Genomic DNA, 18530 nt, shown 5'->3' with positions numbered 1-18530 from the left:
TTATAAAAAGGCCGCATTTGAAATAACAAATGGATTTTATTTTGAGTTCTAGTCCTTATATAGACCGTAATGGTATATCGGCTGAAGATTGATAGTTTTAGCACAGACCATCATTACATGCACTATTGCTGTGGCATAGGTTGTGCAATCTTATCAATGTTATTACTACCACTGCTCACGGTTTTCAGCAGGACCCTTGTGAAAATTTGGTTAGTGCCATATATAAAATGGGAGAAAATATATTTTTATAGAGAGTCTATGGTCAGTAATAACATATCCATCTTTGCTCTGGACTGCTTCCCTGCATGCTGAATATTGTAAAAAGTCATTTTTAAAACTAGTTCTTACACAATATCACGTTATGGAAAGAAAATGTCATTATTACTGATATTCAAAACCAGTGCTAACCAGTGAAAAACTGTCATTTTGTAAACAAGGTGTCAGTTTTTCATTTTAACGATACGAGTAATCAGCCTGTCGTTTCCGTTCCCGAAAGATTTGACTTTCTTCATGGCAGAGGCGATTCCTGTTTCAGAAATGTTTCATATCAATATAGTAGGAGAAATTTCTGCTGTGATCATATTCCTTCAAGCATCAAGGCTATTTTTCATGAGCAAGGTAATACTTATCTTAGTAGCTTCAGTATAAAGCAACTGGACTTCTCTCTTTAGGTTCTTGAAGGCATTTCAACTCTCATCCAAGAGGCATTTTTAGTTGTAACTGACAGATTGTGAGTCTCAGATGTAGCCTACATACTCACTCACAGCTCACAGGGCTTGTGGCCTATTGGAGACCTGGGACTCACATGCCTCATGGTGTGAAACTGACCCGTTTCCCACAAGCAGCAACAACAATGGCTGTAAAACTGCCAGCTTTCCAAACAACAGCGGCTGTGGTCAGGGGTGACTCAAGATGTTAATGCTGGTGAGAGAGCTCAGCACTGCACTATGGATGTCGTAGACCCCCTCATCAGTTTAGAGATGGCTGTGCCTGTTCAACATAGATAGCTTCCTTCACTCTTCTATCGTACCATCTAGAATGTGAACATTGCTGTTCTCAAAGGAGTGTCTCTTATCCTTCAGATGCTGGTGGACTGTCCAAAGAAGCTGATTTTCAGGTGTTGAGCCAGACACTTACGTAGCTGCTGTTTAGTCGCAACTATATTTAGATCTTTTTAAACCTGAAAAGGAAAGTCCAGTTGCTTTATAGTAAAGCTTTAAGGATTACAATATGCTGGATGACTGACAATCTACACAGACAAAGCAGTACTTAGTATTTTTCTCATTTATCTCTAGCTATATGGGCTTTCTCTGATAAAGGACCCTGCGAAGCTCCATGTAGAATTTTATCATTTTGTTGTACAGGTCATTCAACTGAATCTGTTTTTACAGAAAACACTGTTGTTTACCTGACAGATGGTTGGTTTTTATCTGATACGCAACCTCCTGATTACATTTTTGTCATTCCCTTGCTTCGTTAGGCTGCTATTTCCCTATTTTAAAAAAGTGAAATGTTCACATTTTGCACACAGCTCATGGACCAGAGTGTCACTTCAAGATAAAGGGAAACTCTCACTTCTTTTTTCTTCGATTATGCGACAAAATTCAAGCTGATCTGAAACAGTCCTCGTGTGGACATGACGTCACCATTGTTTACTTTTACTTAAGCCACGCCCTCTGTTAGCAACTTGTGGCTAGCTCGCTACTGAGGCAGACACAGCAGCGAGGATTCTCCACAGACACCACCCAGACTCAAACACTGTCCGAGCGTACACAATTCTGTGAGTACACGTTGATTCAACAGCTCGTTAACACCCGCTGAATTGTTACTGTATTGAATGTCACGTTTGGGGTGTTATTACCGGGTGGCGAAACGAACACGCGAAAGAGAAACGTTTCTCGCAAGCTAGCGTCAGGACCGCTGCTAGCTTTTGTTGTAGCTACCGTTAACGCTACCCGCAAGGTTGGTCAAAAGCTGTTTTCCTGTGTAAGTAGCTTAGGTCATCAAACACCACCAATACACTAGACTTAGTTTGTCTGCGGGGTTAATATATCCGACTTTTGAACCTTTTGTTTTCTTTGGTTATGTGGCTTATTGAAGCTAAAGGCTCAAGTCCTCAACCGAAAGCTCAGACTGCAATGGTTGCTATTAACGGATATCGGTTCCATTCACGTCGCGTGGAGGCAACTTAACGACTATCACATCGCCGTAATAAACTAAATTAACGTTACATCAGTTAACGTTCATTCATAATTTTAGGCATGGCGTGTTGGATGTTGGTTGCGGGTTGTGCAGATGCGGATGTGCGCCGCGTTGTGATAGTAGGTTGTGAATCTAGTTTCCTAAACGTGGGCCGCCTGTTACTGAAGCCGAATCTAACAGATTATAACTTTCTACAATATTGAATCTTATTTATGCTGATCAACTGGTCGATCCATTACTTCTGAGTAGACGACAGCAAAGCTGACAGGTTTACTTATTGCATGAAGAGCTAAATTACGCAGCAGCTATGTAAAACTTTAGATTCAGACCATTTGTAATGATAAGTAACATTAAATAACACTTGGATGTTTTTGAAAGCTTAGTAATGGTCACAGACACAATTTATTATTGTTGATCTAAGTGCAACTTTACTAGTATTACGTCTTTTAAGTTCAGTTGATTTTACAAGATTTTCTCTGTACGTGTTTGCTTTACTCTTTGATTTCATGACTCAATCTTCATCTGAAATTCATTTTCAAATAACAGTCTGTGTGAAACCAGTTTTATATTCGTGGATACTGTTTGCATTTTTTCTTTAGGAAAATCCGCTTTGTAGTGTTCCCTTTCTATGTTCTTTAAAAGTGATGGTACCTATTGCTGGAAAGCTGCCCCTGTGGCAAGAACAGTAAAAATTCATCACGTAGTTTTTATTCAGCTCATCCCATAAAATGGTCATAATGCAACACTGCTTGATAGTTTCGGTTTTGTTGAATGTAAAATTAAATGGATAAGATATTGACATAGTATTCTGCCTCTTTTTTGCAACCAAAATCACACCCAACCTCTTTAAAATGTCAACAGGAAAACTGCCCCTTTGTCTTCAGAACTAATCCTGGTCCTGAAAGCAAAAGTAAACAGTAGAGACCTTAAGAACAGCTGCCTGTTTTTCTCAGACAGGTTTTAGTGTTAGATTGTGGCAGTTACCTGTTTTTTTTTTTTAACCACCAACTTGTCTGCTGCATCTCTTCAGCTAGACATAACTTACTATTAGTCATTTTCACATTTTTTCTGATTTAGTTGGTTTCTTTTTTGTTCATGACTTTATGAGTATCTACCCCAATCATCTGTCAGATGATGCCTGATGTTGACATTGACGCTCCGTTGGGCTTGACTGATTAGTTTGATTAACAGGCTAATTTTAATGTGGGATTTTGTGTAATCCTGAAAATAATGACATTATCCTTGTGGCTACGTGGTCTGTTTCATTTCAGGCTTTCTCTGTAGCTTTGCATCTGCTTATGTTATTTGTTTGCCTACTTTATTTACCTTTGTTTATGCTGCTCAGCTTTTGACTCAAACACTCCCAAGCTGTATACATAAAAGCCTACTTGTGCATTGTACTACCTGCCACAGCAGTTTATCGCACCACCTGGTTAATGGTAAATTGTTCCAGAAGGAAGATATGTTTGCACATAAACACAGACCCAGGGCCCCTGTGTTTACAGTAGTCATGGCAGCACTCGGTTATTCAACAAATAGACCTAACATCTTCCTCCCTCACTTGTAGAAGAGCATGTTTGTATTGGTGGGTAGGGCTAGAACACTGTAGTTTTGAACTGTTAGTGCTTAGCGTTTTATACACAACACAAATTGAGTTTCTTTTACATGGTGATTTTAGAAACTTTTCAGTGCTGTTAAAATTACTCTCGAAAAACAAACTTCTAATCACAAAATGATGCAATAGCCTTGTCAAAAGCATTTAGGCAATGGTATTCTGCTTGTCTGCTTCCGAAATTTAGTCATATTGTATCGACTCATCGAGCCGTTTCCTTTTGCGTTCATGTCCTTTTTCAGGCTAGTGAAGTCCAGATGCATGAGTCCCGGTCAGAACCAACAAGCCACACCATTCAAGCCAGTCAGACAGAGAACGGGAATCATACCGAGAATGAGAGTCGACTGAGGAGCAACCAGACTCCTCCTCCAGAGGCACCCAGGGTCAGTCACTCTCAGCTGTATCTGTCCGACACTTTAGTATTATGTTTCAAAAGTACATCTGTATTTATGGAAATGTGGTACTTTATGTGTAACTGTGTCCGTCTCACCATATCCCCGATAGATACGACATAATGGTGAAGCTGTACAAATGTAGGATGGAAACAGTTTGTCTTATGTGTGTATTTTTTATTTTATTTTTTTGCGTTTTAGACTGTTAATCTGACAGGAAAAAATCCGTGCAGTTTCAGAAATTAAAATCTGCATTTTTTTTTGTGTTCTTTGGCATTTTCTTGACAAAAGTGCCCATTTATTGCTTATGAAAATAGTCTGAGACCTTCTTTCAGTCTCAGTCATTTAGCTGTAGTTGGGATTTGTTTTATTTTCATGTTGCTGTTATTATCATTAGAAGCTCAAAACAGTCAAGTTGTAGCAATTGTGCAGTGAAATTGAAAGCCAAGAAAGAAATCTAGGACAGCTCAGTTTTAAATTCAGTTGAAAAGAAATTTAAAATTCCTTTCAAGATTCCCAGACTGTCAATTGCACAGATCTGTTCTTTGTAATATGTAGTGGATGTAACATGTGTGTTTTGTGTTGCTGGCTGGTCTGCACAAGCCATTTGGAGATGACATTATTTTATGTGAAAGCTGTGATGACATTTTAATAAATAAGTGGCAGATGAAGAGATAATGAAATATTAGCTGCAGCCCTGAAGTAATTTTTGCTCTCTTCTGGTACGCTTTCATGTGTTTTTTTTTTTCTCTGCCGAGTGCAATTTTGTTATTTCGTTGCAACACCGTGCAGCTGTATGGAGGCATGTGTAAATGTTTGTCCTCGATGCCACAAATATGTGTTGCAACTGATGCAGTTGCGTTTTCTTGACCAAAGTGTGAATGTCAATTCTCTGCTGAATTTATACACAGCTAGTGTGGTATCCAAACAACACGCATTCACATGTCAATAGTCAAGCACAGAACGGCTACATGCTGATATGGGACACAGTGTACACGTCTTGTAGCTGCACCAGAATGTGAGGCACTTTGTTTTGTCGATAACATTTCCGAGTATCCCTGAACCTTTCACTTTGTTTGCCTGGGTAGGAACTGAAAGGTTTTATTTTTTTTTTTGCTGAATGGAAGCACAGAGATGGGGGGAGGGGGTGCTGAGACTTAGAAGGGGAGGGAGAGCTCAGCTCCTGCTGGGCGGAGGGATCAGTGTTATATTGTTAGTTTTGTTTATGCTCACATCATGTAGGTTAGCGAGGCTGTGTAAGACTGTCAGGCAGAACGTTGTTGCTGAGAAGTGTTTGTCTCTTTCAGTGCCCAGGCCGACTTGTCAATGGAGACTATCAGGTTTGTCGTACTTATTCTCTAATTGTTCTGTGACGTTACAGTGAAGCTTGTTTTAAAATGTTTTGCTTTGCTGAAATGTGTTTGTGTATCTGCGCATGACAGTCATGTCACACGTTCGTGGTTGTGTAATTCAGTGTTTATAGATTTCCTGTCACAAAACTCAACTTCAGTTGAGTTTATTTCCAAGTGCATGTGTTTTTCCAAATGTCACTCTTTTGTTGAGCCACACCCATTGAGGCATATTAGTAAGAAGCAAGTCTCCTAAGGGGAGGCATATTGTGTTTGTTTTTCAGCAAGTTTTCAACATTTCTATTTGCTGTCAGTCATCTCGGAGTTCACAAGACCAGTCTTGCGGGAACAGATCTGTGTTTACACTCAGTTGCTCACTGGTATGACTTTCAACAATAACAACAACAGAAGATGTTTGGACTTGCTGGCTGCCATAGCAACAGGGATTAGGCAAAGGCTGTTGTTGTGTTGATGGTGTCCACAGAAAAATAGAGGGGCCAACTGGCTCTGTCTGTGGGATAGACCTGTTTTCATTGCTTTGGTGGCCACCTCTGCAGCATTGAATTTCATAAGAAAGGACAAACTATAAGGCAGTCATCTGTTATTGTTAGCCCAAAGCCTGTGTGAAATTCACTGTCAGTTTGTTTACCCGATTCAAAACAGACTCTGCCTTGGAGAGAAATGTTTGTTTGTGGTTCAGACCTTAATTAAAATACGAATCTCAAGTTCTGTTTTCGTAAACAGGCTCTGTATGCTTTTTTTATTCATTATTTATATCTCTGTGCAATTTTGATTACTCTGTTTATGTTTACTGTAAACATCCCTTGAGCTATGGGGCTTGACAGTGAGGGGGAGGGTGTGGTAATTTGCTGCGTGCCTCACAGAGGATGTTGTTGTTGTTTTTGTGGGACTGGTTGTTGTTGTTTTGATGGAGTTCTAATTCCCCTAAGCCATCCAGTGTTGTTGTTGTTGTTGTTGTTTGGTTCATTTTTAGCTGAAATGGCAGTTGAGGCAGCTCAGCTTTCCAGAATGACCAGTAAAGTGGGAATAATAAATAATGAGCACTGTGAGTGATTCTAAATTGTTTTCAGAATTTGCACCAGAGGCACAGGAGCTACCATGATTAGTCAATGAACTGATTGGTTGGTTGATAGAAAATTAATTAAATGCAGAAATTTAATTGTTGAGTAATATCAGTAGTTTTCAAAACCATGATGCTCATCATTTGCTGGTTTTCGCTTCTCAGATGTGACTGTTTGATGCTTTTCTTTATCTAAGATTACAGCAAACTAAATGTGTTTACCTTTTAGGCTGGTGTACAAACAAAACATGTTAAAATGTCTGCTTCAGCTGTAGGAAATTATGAACCTTTTTGAGTATTTTCTTACATTTTTAGAGAAAAACTAAATTGTTCATAAAGAAAAGAATTAGGAGAACAGTGGATAGTGTAAACAGTTGTTAGTTGCAGCTCTGCACAGGAGTAGATTTGACAGTTTGACATGATATATGTGTGGGTTTGCACTCAGTAGCAGTTATTGATTGTATACTGGTGTCTACAGTACACTCACTAATTTTTAATGAAGTGGGTTACAGGGAAGAATGAGGGGAAATCTGATAAAATCTGATTATTTCACATATTTCCCACAACAAATGTATTAAAGAGCGAACATAATATTTTTTTTGTCAGGGCCAAAACCAGTTATTGGTAATCAAGGAGACTAATAGCTGAGATTTGGAAAATAAAAGTCTTGTTGTCAAAATTTAGAATAACGCAAAATCAAACACAAAACTTTGATGAAATGTTGTTTTTTTTTTATATACTATAGACAGAGGTGCAACAGCAGTGGGTTTAAAATTAATTTATTTGATTAGGACGTGTTTTTTTTTTTTTTTTTTAGGAAAAGATACCGATAAATTGGAAGATCTTGAAAATCATCCAGCCCAATAATCGTTTAGTCCCTAAGATGTATGACTTCTTTTGTTGGATTATTGTTTCGTGTATACATTCCTTTCTTACTACACTGTTGTTCAAACAAGGCTGGAACATATTAAATTCATGTATTAACCTCATTGATAGAATTTATGACGCTGTGTTCCAAAAAGCTTTAATTCACTTCATATCGGAGCTCTTGGAGTGGCGGTGCACTTCACAGAACAGACTCTGCAGTCAGAGTGCACACACATTCTTCTGTGTGTACGTGTGTTTAAATTGCACAAATAACCTCCTCTTCAGCTGTGAAAACCCCCTTCAGACATGTCTATTTTGAGTTCAGTTTTAGTCCAACTTTGCCTGATTCTGTTGGATTCAAGGACGAGCCACTGCTAGTAATTCAGTTTAGTTTTATTTGTGTTGCACCAAATCACAACTTATGTCATCTCAGGACACTTTGCATAAGAAGATCAAGACCATAAAATATTCTAGAGAAACCTAAGAAGAACTCATTTAGCAAGCACTTGGCTGACAGTAAGGAGGAAGAAACCTCAGAGACAACTAGATTTAGGAGGAAAAAAAAAATGGCCATCTGCCTCGACCGGTTGGGGTGAGAGGAAAAGATGAGAGAAACAATAAACAGTGTAACAATAACAACACTGGGCTGGTCGGTGAGGCCAGTAACCGCAAGTAATATCTGCTGTGCTTCTGTCAGTGAAAATCCTGTGTAAAGCCTTTCTCTTGCTCCAGAAGTGTTGTTAAAATCTCCGATACAAACCTACGCCTACAGCATAAAACCAAGGAAGCCGGTTACTCGAGCAGAAATGTATCTGTGTCTTGTAATCTTTTGCCCTGATTAAAGACACTTCTTCTTTTATGTGCATTTTACGTTGGAGCTGCACGATATATGGTTTGGGCATTAGCATCACAATGTGCACGCGTGTGAAACGGTCACATGACAGGAAGCGCAGTTTAATGTGAGCCTAATTAATTCAACTTTTTTTGCTGCCAGAAGCAAAACCAAAAGTGACACAGTTGTCATTTTCCCTGATTAATCTAGTTAAATTATCAGAGAAGGCTGTCAGATAGAGCAAAGCTGTTTTATTAGCTTTATTTACAACATGGAGTTTGTTGACATGCAGGCTTCGTATGAGCAACGAACAGGAGAGAATGACTGAAAAGCAGCTTGGGTTTGCAACAATGAAATAAGCATGGTTGACTGCAATATTGATGTTTAAGATGTGAGCTTCACTCATAGAGAACAGGGTGGAATACATAAAAATCCTGCATATGAACTGTTCTGAATCTGAAGAATCTCATTTCAAGTCTTCGATGCAATGATTTGTCCGTTAGCAGGAATGTAGCACAGCTGGGAAGTGACAGCAGTGCGCTATGTACATGTGGAAAAAGTGTAATAAAATGTTTTGACAGTGTTTCTCGGAATTGATCAGAGTAGTCATGATTAGCGTTTTGGACCTGATTGTGCAGCCGTCATCAATTGTATGGAAATACAAGACACCACTACGAATTTGTTTGGAGATTTAAGTCGGCTCCACAGAACACTGTAAGAGGAGTGCAGAGCCACATTTGAACGCCAAACGAAGCAAATGACTCTTTTGGTTGCCTTCGCCACTGTTACACAGCGTAAGAAAGGTTCCAAACGGTTCGCTCTTACAAAAAGTCATATTCCAGCTATTTTGTGTGATTGTTTCATGTTCTATGTTGTCATATCCTAACGTAAAAACCAAATCTCATAACGCTGGTGGTCTGCACTGGGATGCAATACAAATAGATTTGATGCAAGTCGCACGTATTCACAACCAAACAGCCCTTTTACTGTCTGTTTTCTACTTGTTGTTTGCCGCTGCAGTGTTCCTGAGCCCATTAAAATTTCTCTTTGAAGAGTCTTGTCACGGACTTAACTTCAAGAGTGTTTTGTTCTTTTTTTTTTTTTCTGCCATAGATTTTTACTCTCTGTTGTTTTCCCATACAATAAAGATCCCTGTGTCATTATCCATGATGACCCCACCAGCAGAGGCTCCTCAGCAGCTCCAGCAGACACCACAGCAGCAGATCCTCAGTCCTCAGCAGCTCCAAGCCCTTCTCCAGCAACAGAAAGCACTCATGTTACACCAGGTAGGCAATCACTTGTGTTTTTTTTTTTTCTATTCCACATTAAGCTCAATCTGTCTGTTTGCTTGAATGCAATTATATCAACATATCTGCAGCAACAAATTCAAGAGGTCTTCAAGAATCAGCAAGAGCAGCTAAATATGCAGCTGCTGCACCAGAAGAACGCTGGGATTGTTAGTCAAGAGGTATGTTTTTCTGTTGTTATTATTATTATATTTATCAGCTGATGAGTATTCATTCCCTGTAACATATTTATTATATAACAGAGAGAATTAGTACCAATTTCAGCTCCAAGTTCCAGCTGTATTGAGATTATTTCAATTTTGGATTACTAGGAGCTTCAGGAACAAGCAGCTGGACCTCTCTTTTAGTTTGTTGTATACATTTCATCTTTCGTTCAAGAGGCTTCCTCAGTTCTTACTGACTGATTGGGAGCTTCAGGTGTCGGTCACCCCCACCTCGCAAGTCTAATGACCCATTAACTCCCTAACACTCGTGCCTCACATGGTTGGCATGAGAACGGTGGTGAAGCTGCCAGGTCAGGGCTGATTCCAGATGTTAGTGGTCGTGAATCTTTCTGGCAGGAAAGATCTCAGCGCTGCATTATAGTTACTTGATCATTTGGTTCCTCTGTTTCTAAATGGCTGTTTCAGTTTACCACAGATGGTTTCCTTCTATGGACACTTTCAGAAAAGCACGACTTCAAGACAGCTCTTTAACCCTCATCAGTACATATTAGGGGTGTAACGCAAAATAAAAAATGGCGAAATAAAATTCAAAGACGCACGAAATAAGAAAACGAAAAGGGGCGCCGCGCACCACTGAGACTGATGATTTTTGACCCTCCTCGCCTACCGTAGCAAAACACTCGCTTCCAAACGGAGGGAGACGGGGTTGAGGAATTAGCTGACACTCCTTCGTCAAATAAATCAGTGGTGTGGACCTATTTTGGCTTCCTATGTAAATGACGAGAGAACGGTGAGAAGATTGCGGATAAAACAAAAACCGTGTGCAAAATATGCCGCTACAGTTCGCCGTATACTGCGGCGAGTACAACTAGTTCACAGTTCAGACATTTATAGGTCTAGACTGCAGCTCCTAGAACTGCTATTTGTTTTCCTTTTCATTCAAGAATGTAGTTATCCTGATTATTACAACAACAAAGCACTTTTTTTTATTGAGATTTTATGTTTGTATTTGCACTGTAGTCTAAATAAGGGGAAAAAACTACAATTTAGATTTTTTTCAAAGAGCATTTATTTCGTACTGATGCAGCATTATTTTTTGGATGTCTGCATGAGGAAGAAAATGAGATTTTTGCATAACTTCCTACTGTTGGGGATTTTCTTTAATCTTTATTTCATATCGTGAGCATTTCGTTTCGTGAGTTGAACATTTCGTTACATCTCTAGTACATATATATAAATTGTCAGATTTTTTTATTTACAAGTTGGATTTTTCAGTCCCTTCAGGTAGCTGTCACCCACATAAACCAGAGCCTATTTGATTCCAACCAGGTTTGTGGTGTGTATATATAGACAAATCATTTGGGGTCCATGGGGACTCCAGCCAGACCCCAGAAGGACTGTGCATCCTCTATTTCTGTATGTTTGTGTTGTGTTGCTCTTGTGATGACTGCCTCAGTTGCATTGTGTTTCATTTCAATTCAGGAGTTCTTACACTAATATTGTAAGCAATACACATCAGTAATCATCCATAGTAATTTCATTGTTTCTTTCACATTTGTAGCTATAGATGACACACGTTTTAGGAAAATATACATTGAGAGGATATGGACGGGTGCAGAAACGTGAAATAATTGAAATACTACTGGGTTCTAGTTGGACCCCAAGTGTACGGATGAAGTAGGTTTTGTCACATGTACTGATGAGGGTTAAATAACAGAACTAACTTCACTCTTAGCCAGATGTGTGCCCTGCTGGACCTCTGCCGGACTCCCACGTATTTCAAATATAATGAGGGTTTGTACAGACAAAAGCCCAACTGTGCCGTGGGCTCTCCAGTGTGTCCCATTGTGGCCAATCTCTACTTGAATGAAACAGAAAGCAGAGCATTGAGCTCTTTGAAGAGAGCAACTCCCAACCATTAGTTTAGATATGCGGATGACACCTGGATCAGAATCAAAGTTCAAGAAGTAGATGCCTTCGAGGAACACATCAACTCGGTGAACAGAAACATCATGTTCACATGGGAGCACGTCAGGGAAAACAAACCGTGCTTTGTACATTAGGGAGGACCGAAGCTTCAATGTTTTTATGCAATCCAGTGCAGCGAGGAGTGCACACACCTGAATATAGGGGAGACTAAACAACAGCTCCACAAGCATCAGCTCAACACAGCAGAGACTCAGCAGTCCAGTTGCTTTTTGACTGAGGCTGCTAGAATTACCATGACCTGGTTGACTGAGAGTCTACACAGACCAGACATTTGTAATGATTTCCAAATAGTTTAGAAGTGTGCTGTACATAATTTTGATCGCGTAAACACAAACTGTAGTTGGTATTTGTCAGGAGAATATTAGGATTACAGAGTGGGTGAGAAATGAAGTGACTGATGTTCTGTCATTCCTTCTGTCACAGCTGACAGCCCAGCAGATTGCCATCCAGCAGCAGCTCCTTCAGGTGCAACAGCAGCATCTCCTCAACCTGCAGAGACAAGGCCTGCTGTCTGTCCTTCCCACCAGCCCCACTGCAGCCCCAGGTATGTGTGATTACAGTGCTTGCTAGGTATTGATTGCCGTTTTTTTCTGGGGGAAAGCACTATAAAATTGCAGTAGTGAACCTTGTATGTTTCATTTAATTAAACTGTGTAATGTGAACTGTAGTAGCAGCCCACTGTATTGCGTAACAGTTTATCTATAGTGTATATGTGCATTTTTAGGCTGTGAGAACGGTAGCATCCTGTCAGCTGCTGGAGAATCCAGAGAGTCTTCCAGTCAACAATCTGCCACCAATGGTCATCAGACTCTTCTAAAGAGGAAAGAAAGGTGCTTTTGAATTGTAAACTGTCTTGTTCAGACTGTATTCTAGTTTTGTTTATATCTGGCTTTAATGCAGATCAATTCCATACTAACATGTTGACTCGTGTATTTTTTGCAGTGGATCACTGGATGAAAACACACCGAACAGCCATCCTCTGTATGGGAATGGCATGTGTAAATGGCCTGGCTGTGAGACTGTCTTTGGAGACTTTCAGGCATTCCTCAAGTGAGTGGTGAAACCTTGTATACCTCCAAAGCTTACAGGATGTCTGTTCACATCTATCAGCATGTATGCTTATACAGATGTAGAAAACATAAAGGAAAGATGTGTGTAGATTGTATAATTTGGTCAGGATTTGTAAATGAGCTTAAAAGTGTTTTCAAAGTATTTGCTTAAAATGGTATTTGTCATAACTGAGCTATTGGTTGTTTTGTTTTTCTGTGTTGTGAACTTAGTTTTTATCAGTTGTAAAATGATATGACTTTGGAAGCAGCACATAGTTTCCTTAAAGCATGTCCTGTTCCTGACTTTATTTGTTGACAGACATTTGAACAGTGAGCATACACTGGATGACAAGAGCACAGCTCAGTGTCGTGTCCAAATGCAAGTGGTTCAGCAGTTGGAACTGCAGGTACACATTTGATTTGTTTTCTTTCATCTGACCCTTTCATACTTTTTAAAAAAAAAAATCAAACAACAATGGGAACAGCTCATCTTTAATTTGCAAACTTTTCATTAATTATAACTCGACCAGTACTTGGCAGATTAGTGTGTCTAGATTTTTTAAAAACTAACTTGTGCCTAAATGTTTGCAGTTGTGTTGTGTTTTTACACCAGGACTAGAAGCAGAAGTGTGGCCTTCAGATAATTATAGTCCTCAGGATGCCAGAAATGAAGTAGTTCCCATACTGAATGTCATGTAACACAATCTGTGAATTCACCAACCCTCAACTTCTGTTTTGATCTTCCGTCTAACACAGCTGAAGAAGGACAAAGAGCGACTCCAAGCTATGATGGCTCATCTTAAGTCCTCTGAACCCAAACCTGCAGCGCAGCCTGTAAGTACCTGCCACAGCTGCTTCCTTCAATTATAATAAGTATTGTTTTGCCTGTAGTTCCACTGACATTTTGCTGACTTTAATTGCTTTGTTTTGTTTTTGTTTTTTCAGGTGAATTTGGTTTCTAATGTGTCTTTCTCCCAGGCAACATTGCCCAAAGGCCCTCCTCCTATGAGTCTGTCTCAGAGCGCCACAGCACCATCCACACCCTTGACGCCGCTCTCTGAATCCCCCTCAGTCCTCACTCCCAATAGCATGTTCACTGGAACCCCTGTGCGGAGGCGATATAGCCGTTCTGTGAGCCAAGGTAGCAGTGAAAACATGGATTACTACTTTGAATTAATAGACATTTTTATGACTGATTTCTTCCTGAAACACGCCTCCACTAAGATACATATAAATAGAATGGGGACATAGGATTTTTATTTTTTTATCATTGTTTTGATTGTATTATTTTAATGTATTTGTTTATTCTTAACTCATTGGCTGCCAGCTGTTTTCAGAGCAAAGAGCCCCCTACTGCCAGAGTTTTTAAGAATTTTGACAGATTTTTCAAGATCTACAGAATATCAAGTTTTAAGACGACATAAACATTGAAACTATCAAAAGAAAGTGTAGATTCTCTTCTTTCATCAGGAAAAAAAAAGTTTGTTTCTAGCATTTTCGGTTCTAAAGTTATCGGCAGCAAAACATAGGGTCGTTTCAGCAAAAACACCTGTTTTTGACCAAAAAACAGAGATAACGAGCTTTTTGTACAGAGAGGCACATCAATCACTTTGATGCCAATATTTTTTGGTTTAGTGACATCCCACACAACTGAACAGTTGTTTACTTATATGAAACAACAAAAACAACTCGGAAAAAGCATTTTAAGGTCAACTTTTTAGCCTTTTGTTAGCTAAATCATTTATTTACAAACAAACAACACGAGTCAACATTTTGGTTCAGAACAATACATCTTACAAAATATAAAAAATCTATTTTTAGGTGTGTGTCTGTGTGTGTGTCTGTGTGCTCGCTCTAAACTCATCTGACTCGGCTTCGTCAGATGAGCTCAAGAGAGCGGTGGTGGCGAAACCGAAAATTAGCGCGGCTTTGATCGCTAGCGGCTGTTGGCAACGGCACTTTTTGCTGTCGCCCCACCATGGTCAATGTCTTTGTCATTCTTTTGGCCCACCGCTACACTCGCACGTTCCAAAACTCCAGGATTTTCACCGACAAGCTCCGACAGACTATCCTGCAGCCCCCCCAGTCAAAAAACATGATTGACGTCTATAGACGTCAATGGCAGCGAATGAGTTAAGAAAGACATGCATCTCTTCTTTGTTTCCTATTTATTGTGCGTACATGTATGAATAAATATTGCTGGTTTGTGTCTTTCTACAGATATAATTGATAATAAGGAGTTCTACTTGAGCACAGAAGTCAGGCCTCCGTTTACATACGCCTCTCTCATTAGACAGGTAACACACACTTAATTACACAGCTACAGATAAATTAAAATACTGTATAAAGAATAAATTTGTACTTTTTCTTTCCATGACACAAATCGGTGTATTTTTTTAATGTTACAGCCTCTCCTAAAAGCTCTCTCTCTTTCAGGCTATATTCGAATCACCTCGCAATCAGCTGACATTAAATGAAATCTACAACTGGTTCACAAGAAACTTTGCATATTTCAGGCGCAATGCAGCCACTTGGAAGGTGCGAACACTGTCACAGTCTATGTTATTTGATAATAAAACAGGAAACCCATGGAGACGGGACTGTATTTAGTTTCAGTTTTCATGTAACTGTACGAATACAAGTTCAGTCATAGAATGTGCCGGTGCCAAATCATTTCCTTGCTTGAATCTTCTAGAATGCAGTCCGACATAATCTCAGCCTCCACAAATGCTTTGTACGTTTGGAGAACGTGAAGGGAGCCGTGTGGACGGTGGATGAGATCGAGTTTCACAGAAGGCGGCCCCAGAAAGCTGCTGGTAACGGGTACGTATGCTTTGTCCATGACGCCTGTAGTCTGTGTGTTTTCAGATATTAGTAGAAGTTAGCGGACTGACTTTGCCAAAGAACTTGACCTTGTGGCTCCAACTCAGAAGTACACACAATGTTTACAGTAAACAAGTCTTGGAGTTTCAAAGGCTTAAAGTGTGGTATGATAATAATGAAAGATTGAGATGTTTATACAGGGAAATTCATTTATTTAACCTTTATTTATACACAGCGGTCCAATTACAGACATTCAAGCAATAGAGGTTAGAGGACAGAGAAGGGCATCTAGACAGCACTGTTCTGACTTTACATTTTAAAGTACTTTTAACCGAGTTGTAACCAACGCAGGCAGGTGAATAGTCACGAGTGAAACCTGCACACTAAGCCCTCGGACCTACTTTGCAAATTCAGGGTTTTTGTGAGCCAGATGAAATGCCACACCTGTTGCAGTTCACACAAGCCAAGCGTGGACTTTTACAACTTCTTTTGATAAACCACTATCAGTAGTTAACCAGAACTGTCCTGTGGCAGCTCTGTTCCTCATTTCTCATGTCGTACAGCAGTGACTCACACTCTTAAATTGTGGAGACTTCGTTAAACAAACAGACCTGGAGTCTCAGTGTGTATTTTGGCAGTGCTCGTTCCAGCGGGTTGAAGGAAATGCTCATTAGCACGGCCTCCCTATGTTACTGTTGCTACGTCAGACACAAAGAAAAATATTTAGGAGGCCTAACCTGCGTGTTTGACTTCATGTTTTCTTACCGGTTGCCATGGGGTTGCTCAACTGTTCACCAGACATACTAAAATGTAGCTATTTAAACTTTAGCTTCGACTTTTCAAATACTAAATAAAGAATAAATAGCTGTATTTGTGTGCTTCCAGATCCCTGCTGAAGAACTCTCAGAACCGTCAGAGCTTAGCTGGATCTGCTCTTCAGGTAACACAGTATTTCAAGATGCGTTTCTGTATATTCTCAAAGTAAAAAGATGTGAAGCTGCATGCAGACAAAGCTTCAAGGTTGGCAGTGTGTGCCCCAAAACTAAACGCACGTTACTTTTTCCAGAGCGGTTGTCTCGAAGGCAACAACTCCTTCTACAGCCCGGCCTCCATGGGCAGCATCCCATTGCACTCCTTGCCTCATGTCCTCCAGGAACAGATGAATGGGGCCCTCGCTAATGGATCTGGATACCAAAGTGACAGCAGTGCAACACAATCCCCTCCACAAGCTTTGTAAGTTTCCCCTCCTTGACCCCTGATAGTGACTGACTTGTGCTTAATCTTATTCTGCTCACATGTTGTTGTTTTTTTCGGTGTTTATCTCAAAAAAAAAAAAAAAAGCATTAAAGAAGAGCAAGAGGATGAGGAAATATGTGAAAACTATCCGTATGAATCTCCGGAGAGCACAGATGAGCACGGCCACAGCCCAGAGATGAACCAGGATGAAGACAACGGCAGCCCGGAGAGGCCCAGCCTTCATCTTGATCGTGTGCCTTCTCTCTGACTATGAGGTCCAAGTTCTCCACTGCAAGTCCGCCTCACTCACAGCCTGTGTGACTTTGTACTCCAAAAAAAACCCAACAAAAAAAAAACGCAACAGCTTCATCTACGTAACCAAACACTCAATTCTTGGGGATTTTATTTTAAATTTTTTTTTGGTATTTATCAGCATTTCTTATTTGTTGTTTTCAATCTAGCTCTAAGTTCTTTTTGTACAGTTGAATGAAATCACAAAAGTACATTTGTGAAACTGTCAGTTTGTGATTTTTCTTATTTTCTAAATCTCTACACACACAAAAAAAGGACCATGATGAGCAGAGAAGCCAAAGGAAAGGGAACATTGATAGTTAGCACTTCATGAATGAACGTTTCCCCTGTTCATAGCTACTTTGTGCTATGCTGGGGCCACACTACCTGATTATTATTTTAGTAGTCATAATATATAAAGATTTGTAGAGAAAGGGGGGGAAAATGTTGCTTTAAAAATGAAAATGTTCACTGCCAACATGATCTGATATATTTGTATTTAAGGTATAATCGATTGATCAAAAGGATACGTAGCTTCTTTATAATTGTTGGTCTGTTTCACCCCTTTCATGAACATTGCTGAATTTTGCTCTAACTGAGCTTGTAAAAGTAGATACTAGAGATTTACCATTATTGTAAACCAATACATGTCTATGAAGAATAAATTCCTCATGATATATGTGAACAATGTATGTGTCTTTAATTTAGTTTCATGATTGCTGACTTTTAACCGCTAAAAGCATCACTTTTTCAGTCAAATTTTTTTGTTTGCTGTGTATAATATGTCAGTTTTACAATCCTGGACAGCTGCATTCTGTCAGCAGGTGTCATTTACAAAACCAATGTAGTGGGAGAAGCAGTGGTTGAGGGAAGATAATCAATGTTGCATAAAAGATCGTTTTCTTACGGTCTTGTCTGTCATTACTTGCTACATTAACGTGTTTGGAAAGCAGCTTGACTTTCCATCGGTGTACTACTGTAGCTGAATAGATCTTTTGTGCAATATGCCGTCACAGATTTGTAGCTGTGCTTTGTGATTGGCAGGTATTGATAGATGTGTGTACGTGATGATATGATGTGTTTGAGCTAAAGCACAGAAGGGGAGGCAGACACTTAGATTATACATAGATTACAGAGAGGTTAAGCTGTTTATTTGGCAGAATTCATAAAGGAACATGCTGGGATTGATTTAGTTTTGCTGTGTTGCTTTTTAGTCAACCAAGTAAATATTTCCTCATAAATGCCGTTTGTTGCTAGCCTAGCCACGCTAGACCCATGTTCTGAATTCTGAAGGCACAAGGGTCTAGGGCCGCTGGACAGGGAGGGAGGCGGGCTA

At 39.7% G+C, this 18530-nt stretch overlaps 1 protein-coding gene across 2 annotated transcripts; it reads left to right on the top strand.

The window, feature by feature from the left end:
• Positions 1-1668: 1668 nt before the first annotated feature.
• Positions 1669-17873, top strand: LOC110957884 (forkhead box protein P1-B-like). Of its 2 annotated transcripts, XM_022204106.2 has the most exons (17): positions 1669-1780; positions 4057-4197; positions 5514-5546; positions 9484-9621; positions 9714-9803; positions 12219-12339; positions 12520-12625; positions 12738-12845; positions 13164-13251; positions 13601-13678; positions 13790-13985; positions 15065-15141; positions 15281-15382; positions 15540-15667; positions 16553-16607; positions 16734-16900; positions 17009-17873. In XM_022204106.2, the coding sequence occupies exons 2-17, from the start codon at positions 4072-4074 to the stop codon at positions 17169-17171; spliced, it is 1776 nt and encodes a 591-aa protein (XP_022059798.2). In that variant the 5' UTR covers positions 1669-1780; positions 4057-4071; the 3' UTR covers positions 17172-17873. The 2 variants fall into 2 exon arrangements, with proteins under 2 accessions (XP_022059798.2, XP_022059799.2); XM_022204107.2 differs by lacking the exon at positions 5514-5546.
• Positions 17874-18530: the final 657 nt, after the last annotated feature.

This window comes from Acanthochromis polyacanthus, chromosome 6, assembly GCF_021347895.1.
Source record: "Acanthochromis polyacanthus isolate Apoly-LR-REF ecotype Palm Island chromosome 6, KAUST_Apoly_ChrSc, whole genome shotgun sequence".
Classification (NCBI taxonomy): Eukaryota; Metazoa; Chordata; class Actinopteri; family Pomacentridae; genus Acanthochromis; species Acanthochromis polyacanthus.
The sequence above is the reverse complement of the archived record's forward strand: the minus strand, read 5'-3'. Positions and strand labels throughout refer to the sequence as shown.

Excerpts from the sequence above, each read along its gene's own strand:
- LOC110957884 (XM_022204106.2), top strand. The coding sequence starts at position 4,072 with ATGCATGAGTCCCGGTCAGAACCAACAAGCCACACCATTCAAGCCAGT. Across the intron at positions 12,846-13,163 it reads GACTTTCAGGCATTCCTCAA|ACATTTGAACAGTGAGCATA; the intron begins GTGAGTGGTGAA and ends ATTTGTTGACAG. Across the intron at positions 13,986-15,064 it reads TAGCCGTTCTGTGAGCCAAG|ATATAATTGATAATAAGGAG; the intron begins GTAGCAGTGAAA and ends GTCTTTCTACAG.